The 13,146-nt window shown below is 36.0% G+C and overlaps 1 protein-coding gene and 1 long non-coding RNA gene across 3 annotated transcripts in view; both read left to right on the top strand.

Moving 5' to 3' along the window:
* Nlrp4al1 (NLR family, pyrin domain containing 4A like 1) overlaps window positions 1–12,670 on the top strand; it is a 33,154-nt gene extending 20,484 nt beyond the window's left edge. Inside the window, exons 6-9 of the mRNA XM_087559916.1 lie at window positions 593–763; window positions 2,301–2,471; window positions 4,090–4,259; window positions 12,061–12,670. Of these exons, the coding sequence (XP_087416042.1) occupies window positions 593–763; window positions 2,301–2,471; window positions 4,090–4,228 (481 nt within the window). The 3' untranslated portion in view covers window positions 4,229–4,259; window positions 12,061–12,670. The remainder of the gene's footprint in view (window positions 1–592; window positions 764–2,300; window positions 2,472–4,089; window positions 4,260–12,060) is intronic.
* Window positions 1–13,146, top strand: part of LOC102549242 (uncharacterized) — a 1,084,685-nt gene that overhangs the window by 1,050,517 nt on the left and 21,022 nt on the right. The window lies entirely within an intron of this gene.

Genomic DNA, 13,146 nt, shown 5'->3' with positions numbered 1-13,146 from the left:
TCTCTACCCAAAATTGATTTTTGTAAGAAAAATTTTATTACAGCCACAGAGTTGAGACTAAACCACACATACATTGTTTTCCAAAAATAGTTTTTCATAAGAATTTGTATTGGATATTTTATTTATTTACATTTCAAATGTTACCTCTTTTCTGGTTTCCTGTCTGAACCCTCCTATCCCATGCCACTTCCTTCTGCTTCTATGGGGGTACTCCCCTTCCTACATACCCATTCCCATATTACCACCTTGGCATTCTCTTACACTGGGTAATCAAGCCTTCACAAAATTGATATAGTTGTCTATATTACAGTAATCATGTGACTTTTAAAAACATCATTAGAGATAGTGATTGAGGTTCTGCTCATTAAAAAGATGTAAGTTAGCTTCAGGTAAGGTCTTCCAAACCTAAGCATTTTTAGTGAATTACTCAGTTTCAATGCTAGATCTGATGTGAATCAGAAGAAATGAAAGGAGATGTGTTCCGATAAACCAGATATTCTTGGCCATGCTTGAATATTTTATTATTGTTAATATTTATAAAATTGAGGAATCTTACATTTTCCCTTCACATGCCTTTCCTTCCCTCCTACAGGTTGGACAACTGTTCCCTCAGTGAGCAATGTTGGGACTACCTTTCTGATGCTCTTCGGCAGAACAAAATTCTGTGCCATCTAGATATCAGCAATAATGAACTGAAGGATAAAGGACTGAAGATTCTCTGTAAGGCTCTGACTCTCCCAAACTGTGTTCTGAAGTCACTATGGTAGGTTGTTTCTTTGAGTTTTGTCTTCAAGACCCTGTTTAGGAAAAAATGTGGATTAGGAAGCAGAGTGTGGAACCAAATTCGGGTCTAGGATATTATCCTTAAACCCAAACACAATGGCCTACATTTACCTGAGACCACAATATTCCAGAGATCCCCCAACATCTCAAAACAGTCATTCCATCTGGTGTATATGTGTTTAAACACAGGAGGCCATAGAATATATTTCAAGTCCAAAAAATAGTAAGACATATAAAGAGGACCTTAATATACATGTGTGAATTAAATAGTGTACCTGAAATTTCAATTAACAGTAATCAGAAGAAAAATGACAGAATACCTGATTTCAAATTGTAAATCAAAAGGTTTTGGGGGTAATGTAATGTGGTTATGTTTTGATCATGCTAAGTATATTAGTGTTCTAGGATCAAATGCTTTAGATCATAAATCCAGGTGTGAGCTACTTGCGAGAATATTGTTACCTAATCTGTTGTGAAATCTCATAGTCACAATATTTTTGTCACGTTTAGAGAGGGGATAAGGAACTAAGTGCAAAGCCAATATAGAATGTGTATTCCTTCCAATAAGGTCTTTCTAAAACCCAGTAAGGTGGTATATAGGATATATTATTAAAAAAAACATTAAAACTATGTTTCTCCAGTACTACAGAGGATGAGGAAAAGTATTTTAAAAGTGTAAACTACTTGAAGTTTCTAAACATACTGATGATGTAAAATCTATTGGCAGAGCAAAATTCAGTTTTCTCCAATGGAATGAAACTCAATATTTCACATACACGGTAGGGTAGACTCCATACTCAGGAATAGTTGGCCAACAGAAAATGGAATCTGTTTTCTGTGCTTTAATTGGTTGGTTGTTTGGGTGGTAGGTTGGTTAGTTTAATAAAGTAGGCTATAATGAGATATCATGTCTTCTTTCTTATGTTAAGGTAAAGTATAAACTTTGAATGATCAACAGTACTACTCTGCTTTATGCACATTTGGATTACCCATAGTGCCTCACTCTGTTTACATATAAGTTATTCATTTAATGCTAAAGTATGTTATTTGACATAATATTATTTTAACTTTTCAAGAGTTTTTTTTTTTACTTAAACTGCTGTGTGTGCATTTCTGCACATTTGCATATGCTAGTCTCCAAAGGAGTCTGCCAAGGGGGAATTGGTTTTCTTGGAACTGGAGTTTCAGGGGCTTAGCTTATCAGCTGCCTCTCATAGATTCTGAAAATCAAACCTGGGTCTTCTGCAAGAAAAATGGATCTCAAACTCTGAGCCATCTGTTTAGCTCCCTGTTTTAACTTTCATTGCAATGTAGTGTAGTTGATCTAATATAGCATTTTAAATATCTGAGCATGCCTGATTTATTTGGATTTTGTTGTCTATTGACCACTGAGAAATTGCTGTTTTCTTAATCCTGAGTGTTGTTTTTAATTTCAGGCATCATTGAGCCTGGTGTGATGTTTCCTCTTCATAACTGGGAGTAAGCACTATATTGTGTTTTTTTTTTTTCTCTTGCAGTATGACCCATTGTCTCATCACCTCTAGTGGCTGCCAGGACCTGGCTGAAGTCTTAAGGAATAACCAGAACCTGAAGGGCCTACAAATTTCAAATAATAAGCTAGAAGATGCTGGTGTGAAGCTGCTGTGTGATGCTATAAAACATCCCAACTGCCAATTAATGGACCTTGGGTGGGTGTCATCAAGGTTTTAGTTATATCTTTGAGGGTGGAAAAAGGTGGTTGATTAATATGCAGAAAAGAAAATTAAAACTCCATAGTGGGAGAGAGATTTGGCTCAGTAGTTAAGAGCACTGGCTACTCTTCCAGGGGACTCAGGTTCAATTTGCAGCACCAATATGTCATTTCACACCCATCTATGACTCCAGTTTCAGGGAACCCACAACATTTATACATACATACATACATACATACATACATACATACATATATGTAGGCAAAATACCAATGCACATAAAAAAATAAATTCCCTAGGGACAACATAGCAGTTAAGAGTGTTTGTATTAATAAGTTACTCCACAATGTCAAGTCTAGAAGCTGTGTATTTTTATTATTTGCTGATTGTTAGTCTAACTAGTTATGATATGTCTGGACTGGTGTATTTAAAAGTTGATAATGTAAAAGACTAAATATGGAGCAACATAACTTTTGTGAAGAGATATCTGAAAAGGAATAATATGAAGATAGGTATATATATATATATATATATATATATATATATATATATATATATATATTGATGGTTGGAAAATACATGGATATACAGGTGGATGCCAAGAAGGATAGATGAATGTATATATGGGCGGATGATTGATGGTTACATGAAGGGAATGCATGTTTATTACATGGAAGAAGGCATATTTGGTTGAATGAGTGCATAGATGATTAGATGGATGCATTAATGGGTGGATGGGTGGATGACTGATGGTTGCAAGTATAGATGTATGGTTGTCTTTGTGGATGGAAGCTTGCATTAGATAAGAGTATGTATGGATACTGGATGCATGTGTAGATGGTTAGGCAGACACATGGATATATGTCCACTGGAGATGACAGGAGTGAATAGATCACAACACATTGGCTTATTTCAGTGGACTAAGTTATGTGACAACTGCTTTAGCTGCCATAACAAAAATAGACTGAATGGCTCATACAGTAGGACTTTACTGATAAATGCAGTAGTAGTGGGTAGAATTGAGATTATGCTACCATCGGGGATGGATTCTTTAGAGGACTAAGACAAGGAATATATTCCAGGCTTTTTTCACTGACATGAAATTGATTGTCTTCTCCCTATATCTTCACAGTTATACAAGATTTGATCCCAAACAATTATACTTATTTTAAAGTAGTTGCCTCTGTAAAGAATCTTTCTCAAAGTCTAATCCCATGGGACCTATGGATTAGACCTTCAACAAATGAATTGTGGAGGGATATGGTTTAGCCAGTACAACATGTATCTCAGTGGTTCAAATAAGTAGATATTAATGTGCTTGAGGTGTGGCTAAGAACTCACCAACCCTTATTTCACTGTATTACACAGTGCAAGGTCCAATTTCATCCTAGGGCTGGGGCAGTAGAGTATTAGTGCTATGTCACCATAGACTTGAATAATCTCAGAATTGTTAACTGTAGCCACATTTGCCAAAAAATATAAAATTTAATGTTATAAACAGTAGGCTTTTAAAGTTACTGTCCTCAGAGGGTTTGAAGTAAGCATAGGATAACTGATTAATCTCATACTAATATTCTTTCTCATATTGACATAGACCCATTCCTTTTTGTTGTAGGTTGGAAGCCTGTGAGATAACTGGTGCCAGTAGTGAGGACCTTTCTTCTGCTTTTCTCCAGTCTAATACCCTGGGTAGGGTCAACCTGTGTGGGAATGCCTTTGAAATTAGTGGATTGGCTCTCTTTCCACGGTTCTGAAACAGCAAAAATTTTTCCTTCATGCATTTGGGTAAGCAGGAATCTGTTCTCTTTTATATCATGAGACCTTAGATTAAGAAGGGATTAACTGAGTTCTAAAATTTGAAGCTAGTAACATATTCATTGAAGATAGAAATAAGAGCTGTGCAGATGGCTCAGTCCATAGAATACTTGTCACACAAGCATCATGATCAGAGTTGTATGCCCAGAAACTACATAAAACAAACAAACAAACAAACAAAAAAACAGGCATGAGGAGTTGCAGTTGTAACCCAGTACTGGAGAGGTAAATAAAAGAGAATCTTTGTGTTCAGTGGGCAATGAGTTTAGTCAAACTGGTGAGTACCAGGGCAAATCAGTGATTCTATATCAAAACTCAAGAATGATACCTGAGGTTGGCCTCTGGCCTCTGCCTGTCTAAACACATACACACACAAATGCAAATAATTCAATAGTAAATTGGTTGATCTCACCCATAATATTCCTTCAACTACTACACCAATAAGCATATCATATCAAAAAACTACAGCTCTTACTGAGGAACTATGGGCAGTTAATTGGTGTTTGAGGAGGGAACACAGTAAATGATTTTTTAAATTTGAATTAAAAAGAAATTCAAGTAATATTTACTCATCGGTTTTGGCGTATGTGTTGCAGTATGTTAGATTAAATATAAAGTCCTGCCTTGCCTTGTAACTGGTGAGTGCCTAAGTACTGGTGATACTTAGTACTATTATAAAGACAATAGATAAATACTGTTGTAAATATAACTACATTTGTGCAGATAGTCCTGACTTAAGATTGTTTGGATCTACAATATGAAAAAAAAATGCCCAGTCATTCATGCTTTTCTTCCAACCTAGAAGTCATTCTATATGAGATAAAACTTAACAGTTCAATTTTTTAATAAAAATGGTCTTTTTTCTTATTGGATATTTTCATGTACATTCCAAATGTTATGCTATTTCCTATGCCCCTATACCACCCCCCTTTCTTCTGTGAAAGTGTCACCTCCCCAACGACCTACCCTTTCCTGCCTCCCCTCCCTGATATTCCCCTAAACTGGGCGGTCCAGCCATGGCAGGAACAATGCCTTCTACTCCCAGTCATGCTCAACAAGGCCATCCTATGCTACATGTGCACCTGGAGTCATGGATTTGTTCATGTGTACTCTTTGAGTGGTGGTTTAGTCCCTCAGAACTTTAGTTGGTATTGTTATTCTTATGGGGTTGCAAACTCCTTCAGCTCCTTCAATCACACTTTAACTCCTCCAATCAGGGCTCCATAATCATTTCAGTGGTTGCCTGTGAGTATCTGCTCCTTTATTTGTCATGCTTTGGCAGAGCCTCTCAGGAGACAGCTATATCATGATCCTGTAAACATGTACTTTTATAATCAGCATATTGTCTGTGTTTGGTGGCTCTATATATATGGGCTAGATTCCCAGGTGGGGCAAGCTCTGAATGGCCATTCCTTCAGTCTCTGTTCCAAACTTTGTCTGCATGTATCCTGCAATGGGTATTTTTGTTTCCTCGTTTTTGAAAGAAAGAAGCATCTGCACTTTGATCATACTACTTCTTGAGCTTCAAGTGGTCTGTGGATTGAGTCTTGTTAATACGAGCTTTTGGACTAATAATCACTTATCAGTGAGTTCATACAATGTGAGTTCTTTTATGAACGAGTTACCTCACTGAGTATGATATTTTCTAGTTCCATCCATTTTCCTATGATTTCATGAAGTCATTGTTTATAATACCTGAGTAGTACTCTATTGTGTAGATATACCACATTTTTTTTGCCCATTCCTCTGTTGAAGGACATCTGGGTTCTTTTGAGCTTCTGGCTCTTATGAATAAGGCTGGAATAAACATAAGTGGAACTTTTGTCCTTGTTATATGTTGGAGCACCTTTTGGGTATATGCCCAGGAGTAGTATAGCAGGGTCCTCAGGAAGTACACTGTCCAATTTTCCACGGAACCTACAGACTAATTTCCAGAGTGGTTGTACCAGGTTGCAATCCCACCAACAATAGAACAGTGTTCCTCTTTCTCCACATCCTTGCCAGTATCTCTTGTTATCTGAGTTTATGAATCTAGCCTTTCTGACCAGTGTGAAGTAAAATTTCAGGGTTGTTTAAAGTTGCATTTCCTAGATGACTAAGGATGTTGATATTTCTTTAGGTACTTCTCAACCATTCAATATTCCTCAGATAAGAATTCTTTGTTTAGATCTGTACCCTATTTTTAATAGGGTTATTTGGCTCTCTGGAGTGTATTTTCTTGAACATACCCTTTTACTTCTCTGTATGTTTGTACATATTGGATATTAGTCCTCTATCAGATGTAGAATTGGGAAAGAACATTTCCCAATCTGTTGGTTGGCATTTTGTCCTAATGACAGTGTCCTTTGACTTCCAGAAGCTTGCAATTTTAAGAAGTCTCACTTGTTGAAACTTAATCTTAGAGGATAAGCCATTGGTGTTCTATTCAGGAAAATTTCCCGTGTGCCAATGTGTTCCAGGATCTTCCCCACTCTTTCTTTTATTAGTTTTAGGGTATCTGGATTTTTGTGTAGGTCTTTGAACCATTTGGATTTGAGTTTTCTTTAGGGCAGTAAGAAGGATCGATTTGCATTCTTCTACATGCTGACCCGCAGTTGAACTGGCACAATTTTTTGAAAATGCTATCTTTTTTCACTGGATGGTATAAGCCACTTTGTCTAAGATCAAGTGACCATAGGTATGTGGGTTCATTTCTGGGTTTTCAATCCTATTCCATTGTTCTACCTGCCCATCTCTGTACCAGTACCATAAAGTTTTTATCACTATGGCTCTATAATACAACTTGAAGTCAGGGATGGTGATTCCCCCAGAAGTTTCTTTATTGTTGAGGAAAGTTTTTGCTATCCTAGGTTTTTTTTATTTCAAATGAATGTGAACATTTCTCTTTCTTACTCTATGAAGCATTGATTGCATTGAATCTGTAGATTGCTTTTGGCAAAACGTCCAATTTTACTATATTAATCTTGCTAATCCATTAGCATGGAAGGCCTTTCCAGTTTCTGAGGTTTTCTTCAGTTTCATATCTTCAGAGACTTGAAGTTCTTGTCATACTGATTTTTCACTTGCTTGGTTAGAGTCACAACAAGTTATTTTATGTTATTTGTGACTATTGTGAATGGTGTCATTTCCATAATTTTTTTCACATTCTGTTTTTCGTTTGTGTAGAGGAAGGTTGCTGATTTGTTTGAGATAATGTTGTATCCAGCCCCTATGCTGAAGTTGTTTATCAAGCTTAGTAGTTCTCTGGTGTAACCTTTCAGGTCACACAAGTATATTATCATAACGTCTGAAAATAGTGATATATTAACTTCTCCCTTTCTAGTTTTTATCTCTTTAACCTACTTTTGTTGTCTGAATGCTCTGCTCTGCCTAGGAACTGGGGTACTATATTGAGTAAGTAGGGATAGAGTAGGCAGCTTTGTCTATTCCCTGATTTTATTGCGATTGATTCAAGTTTCTCTCTATTTAGTTTGCTGCTGGCTACTGGTTTGATCTATACTGCTTTAACAATGTTCAATATGGGCCTTGAGTTCCTGATCTTTCTAAGACTCATTAACATGAAGAGGTGTTGATTTTTTTCAAATGCTTTCTCAACATCTAATGAGATGACCACATTTTTTCTATCTTTGAGTTTGTGTATATAGTGGATTATGTTGAAGGATTTCCATATATTGACCTATCCCTGCATCCCTGGGATGAAGCCTAATTGATCATGATGGATGATCGTTTCAATCATAGGTTCTTGGATTCAGTTTGCTCAGATTTTATTTAATATTTTTGCATTGACATAAATAAGGGGAAATTGTTTAGACGTTTTCTTTCTTTGTTGGGTCTTTGTGTGGTTTAGGCATAAGTGTAATTGTGGCTTCCGAGAAGTAAATGGGTAATATTCCTTCTGTTTCTATTTTGTGGAATAGGTTGTACGGTATTGGTATTCTGTCTTCTATGAAGGTCTAATAGAATTTTCTACTAAACACATCAGGTCCTGGGCTTTTGTTGATTGGGAGACTTTTAACTACTGCTTCTAATTTTAGAAGTTATCGGTTGTTTAGATGGTTTTTCTGATCCAGATTTAATTTTGGCACCTGATATCTGTTTAGAAAATTGTCCATTTGCTCCATATTTTCCAGTTTAGTTGAATATAGTCTTTTGCAGTAGGATCTGTTGGTTTTTTAATTTCCTCAAATTCTGTTGTTATGTCTGAGTTTCCATTTCTGATTTTGCTAATTTGGATGCTCTCTCTGTGCTCTCTGGTTCATCGGGTTAAGGGTTTATATGTTTTGTTGATTTTCTCAAAGAACCAGCTCCTGGTTTTGTTGATTCTTTGTGCAATTCTTTTTTGTCTACTAGGTTGATTCTGGTCATGAGTTAATTTTTTTCTGCTGTCTACTCCTCTTGGGTGTATTTGCTTCTTTTTGATCAAGAGTATTTTGGTGTGCTATCAAGCTACTAGTGTATGTTTTCTCTAGTTTCTTTTTGGAAGCACTCACAGTGTGATGAGGTTTCCTCTTAGCACTGCTTTCATTGTATCCCATATGTTTGGGTATGTTTTGCTTTCATTTCATTAAATTCTAAATAGTGTTTCATTTCTTTATTTCTTCCTTGACCAATTTATCACTGAGTTGAATGTTCTTCAACTTCCATTTGTGTGGATATTTTGTTGTTTTTGTTGTTGAGGACCAACCTTCATCCATGGTTTTCTGATTGGATGCATGGAATTATTTAAATCTTATATCTTTTGAGGCATGTTTTGTTGCCAAATATATGGTCATTTTTGGATAAGGTAACATACAGTGCTGAGAAGTAGATATATTCTATTTTTTTAAGATGAAAGTTTCTATAGATATCTGTTAAATCCATTTGGTACATAATTTCTGTTATTTTTTGTCTTTGATCAGTTTCTGTTTCCATAATCTTTTTATTGAGGATAATGGGTTGTTGAAACCTCCGAATATTATTGTGTGATATACAATGTGTGCTTTGAACATTAGTACAATTTCTTTTATGAATGAAGGTGCCCTTACATTTGGAGCATAAATATTCTGGTTTGAGAAGTCATCTCAGTGTATTTTTCCTTTGACTATGAAGTGTCCTTCCATAGCTTTCTTTGACAACATTTGGTTTTAAATCAGTAGTATTCATTATTAGAATGGCTACTCCAGCTAATGTCTTGGAACAGTAGATTGGAAAATATTTTCCAGCCTTTAACTCTGAGGTACTGTTTGTCTTTTTTCACTGAGTGGTATTTCTTCTATGCAGCAAGTGCTGAATCCTCTTTCCATATCTAGTCTTAAAGTCTACGTCTTTTTTATTAGAGAATTGAGCACTTTGTTGTTTAGAGATATTAAGGAATAGTGATTATTGTTTCCTATTATTTTTGTTGTTAAAGGTGGAGCTATGTTAGTGAGGCTCTCTTGACTTTTTGCAAAAAGATTACTTTCTTGCTCTTTCCAGGGTGCAGTTTCTATCCTTGTGTTGGAGTTTGCCATTTATTACCCACTGTAGGCCTGGATTTATGGAAAGATATTGGGTAAATTTGGTTTTTTCATAGAATATTTTCTTTTCTCCATCTATGTTAATTGAGAATTTTACTAGTTATAGTAGCCTGAAATGGCTTTTGTGTTCTAGTGTCTGTATGACATTTGTCCAGGATCTTCTGGTTTCATAGTCTCTGTTGAGAAGTCTGATATAATTCTGATAGGTGTGCCTTTGTATGTTACTTGACCTTTTTCCCTTACTGCTTTTAATAATTTTTCTTTGTTTTGTGCATTTGGTGTTATGACTAAAATGGTCTTTATATTGGGTGATTTGATGTTTTCCCACCTGGAGCCTAATGTGAGTGCTCTGAGATCATTTAAGATAGACTAAGTGATCTAGGGTGATCTGCTTAGATAAAGTTTTATATACTGTATTTGTCACATGAGCATGTAATCCCAAATACTTTATATAAAAAGAAGACATTTGATAAGTATATATTTGATATATTTTATATCATAGTTATAATTTAGTATATAATATTTAAAAACCTTCAGCATTTATCTCTGCAGTTTGTTTTTCCTCCTATGGTCTTCAAATCCTTATGAGATCGAGGAAATTTTTGTGAACATATGTTTATTTAGGTGCACATATGTGCATAGATTATCTACACATAAGTGTGGAGATGAAGGAACAGCTTATCATGGCCATGTATCATCAGCTGCCATCCGCCTCAGTAACATTTTAGATGGGATTACTCACTGGAACCTGGGACGAACAAATTCTGTAAGGTTGATAAGCTATCAATTGCTAGATACCTGTTAGTCTCTGCTTCACTGGTTCCTGAAGTGCAGTCACATGCAAGTTTTTCCAGCTTTTTGTTTGGATGTGGAGAATTAGCCTCAGGTCCTTGTGTTAGTTCACTTCATTGGGAGAGGCATCTCTGCTGGCCCTCATGATAGGGTTCCTTTTAGCTAGGTATTCAGCTACTCATTTCTGGGAAAGGAAAGCCTTATCGGGATGTCCAATACTTTGAAATTACAAAGTGACACACACAGACACACACACATGAACACACACCCAGACACCCATACCCACCCCCTACCAACAAAACACACACAAAACATACACAATTCAATTAATAAACTATGTTGTTGGATTACAAAAATCTTATTGTTCTGAGTAAACATACTTTTGTTCTAGACCATTTTATATCTGCAATCTTTTGCATGTGGTTCATAAGTCACAGGCAGAATATATCAATCAGATGTTGGATTATAATATTTAAACATCTGCATGTGTCTTCTCGAAGAAGACACAAGCTCACTTCCTTAAAATTTCCTCTTGCAAATTTCCCTGGCCCATGGAAAAGTTAAGAGCTTGCTCAACACTTCTTTCTTACTTAGTACTATTTGGAGGTTGATAGGGTACCTAGATGGAGAGGAAGTACAACAAAGTTGTCATGGAAAAGGGTGGGGTCAGTAGTCTCCCTTAAGGTAACTGGCCAACCATTCTATGAATGGCAGGTTCGTCATGAGCCATTTTCTCCAAAATAAGGTGGAAGACAACTTAAGGCTCCTGATATTGATCTTTGGTAGGCACAGACCCCACTATACACACACACACACACACACACACACACACACGCATCAACAAATTAAAATTGTGTGTTAATTTTAAAATGTTTATGTGTATTCAGTATTTTCCTTCATGAATGTTCAGGCTTAGAGGCCAGAAGATGGTTAGAGATGCCTTGGAACAGAGGTTAAAGATGGTTGTATCACTGAAGTGTGTAGAATTAAACCTGGGTCCTCTACAAATATAGCAAATATTTTTAAGTACATGTATCAGCCCACCATCTTATAGCATGGACATGTCACCCTATTGGAAGAAACATCAGCATCTCCTGAACTTGGCCTTAGAAAAATTATGGAGGGAAAATGAGAAGTTGAAAAGTACAAAAGGAAAGGAGAGGGACTAGAAAAATGGCTCCTCAGTTATGAGTATTTTCTGCTCTCACATCAAACTCAGAATTAGTTCCCAGCATCCAATATGGCAGCTCACAACTGTTATAACACTTGTTCCAGGGCATCTGGTTACTGAAACCCACAGACACCTGCACATATGTAGTACACATAAAATCACACAGATACAGATACAGATACAGATACAGATACAGACACACACACACACACATACACACACACACACACACACACACACACTAAAAAATAAAGCCATTAAATCATAAAAAAGAGTTAGTTCATTAATGCTGTTCATTTTTATATATTTCTAGACTGCATATAAATGATTTTAATAACCCCAGGCATTTCTGCTTTGTGAGGGAAAGAAAAATCACTTCTTATGCACTAGAAGCAGTGTGTAAGCAGAAGTTGAAAACAAGCGTGGAAATTCTGAGGAAGAACATAAACCATGGGTTTATTCTGTCTGCAAACATCTTCCGAAAGAAGAGAAAAATCTTTATTTTGTTTTGTTGTTTAAAAAAATTACATGTCACTAATGTTTCAATGAGATATGATTTCTTTTTACCTCATTCTGATGTGTTTTGCAAGATAGATGTGACTTTTGCTTTGCACTATAGTTTCAGACAGGCCATTCAAAGACAATCATGCTAAAATGACTACCTTGTAATGACATTTTTCCCACATTGGTTTCTTAAACACCCAATAATATGTTAAGTTTTTTAAGTAGTGCTTTGGAATCTCTTAACAGGAGTTTTTCTTTTTGTTGGATTAGTGGAACCTTATAGTAGGTTCAGGGAGTAATATTACTGTAGAAGATTGTTGGGGAAATTTTAATTGGCTACATATGAAAATCCCTTACTTAAGGGATAACAAAAATTGTTGATGTTTTGTTTTGTATTAAAGAGTAACTTAGCATTATCCAAATCTACTGGCTTCTTATTTCAAATATTAATGTATCATAGGTTTTGTGTGTGTGTGTGTGTGTGTGTGTGTGTGTGTGTGTGTGTGTGTGTGTGTGTGTGTATGAGCATAGGTAACTGAGATAGCCACCAGTGGACCTCAGATCCCTTGAAGTTGAACTTCAGGTAGTTGTGTGGTGTCTGTCACAGGTATTTTGAGGTGAACTCATGTTGTGTAAGAAAAATCTATGAGTTTAACTGATGAGTCATCTCTTTAACCTTTAGCCTATCTTGCCTTAGAAAGATAATGGCAATACTGAGATCGTGAGAAAGGCTAATCTAACTCAATTCTTAGTCCCACTGGGAATATAGTTAAGGGTTATTCTCATCTGCCTCTGGATGAAGGCATTTACAAAGCACAATTTATTATTTAAAAAGAATAATATTATCATTTCTTGAGAAATTCATTGTATATATTTTGGTCAGATTCATCCACCC

The sequence above is a fragment of the Rattus norvegicus genome, chromosome 7, assembly GCF_021556685.1.
Source record: "Rattus norvegicus strain SHRSP/BbbUtx chromosome 7, alternate assembly SHRSP_T2T, whole genome shotgun sequence".
Lineage (NCBI taxonomy): Eukaryota > Metazoa > Chordata > Mammalia > Rodentia > Muridae > Rattus > Rattus norvegicus.
Note: the sequence above shows the minus strand (reverse complement) of the source record. Positions and strands in the feature narration are given on the sequence as shown.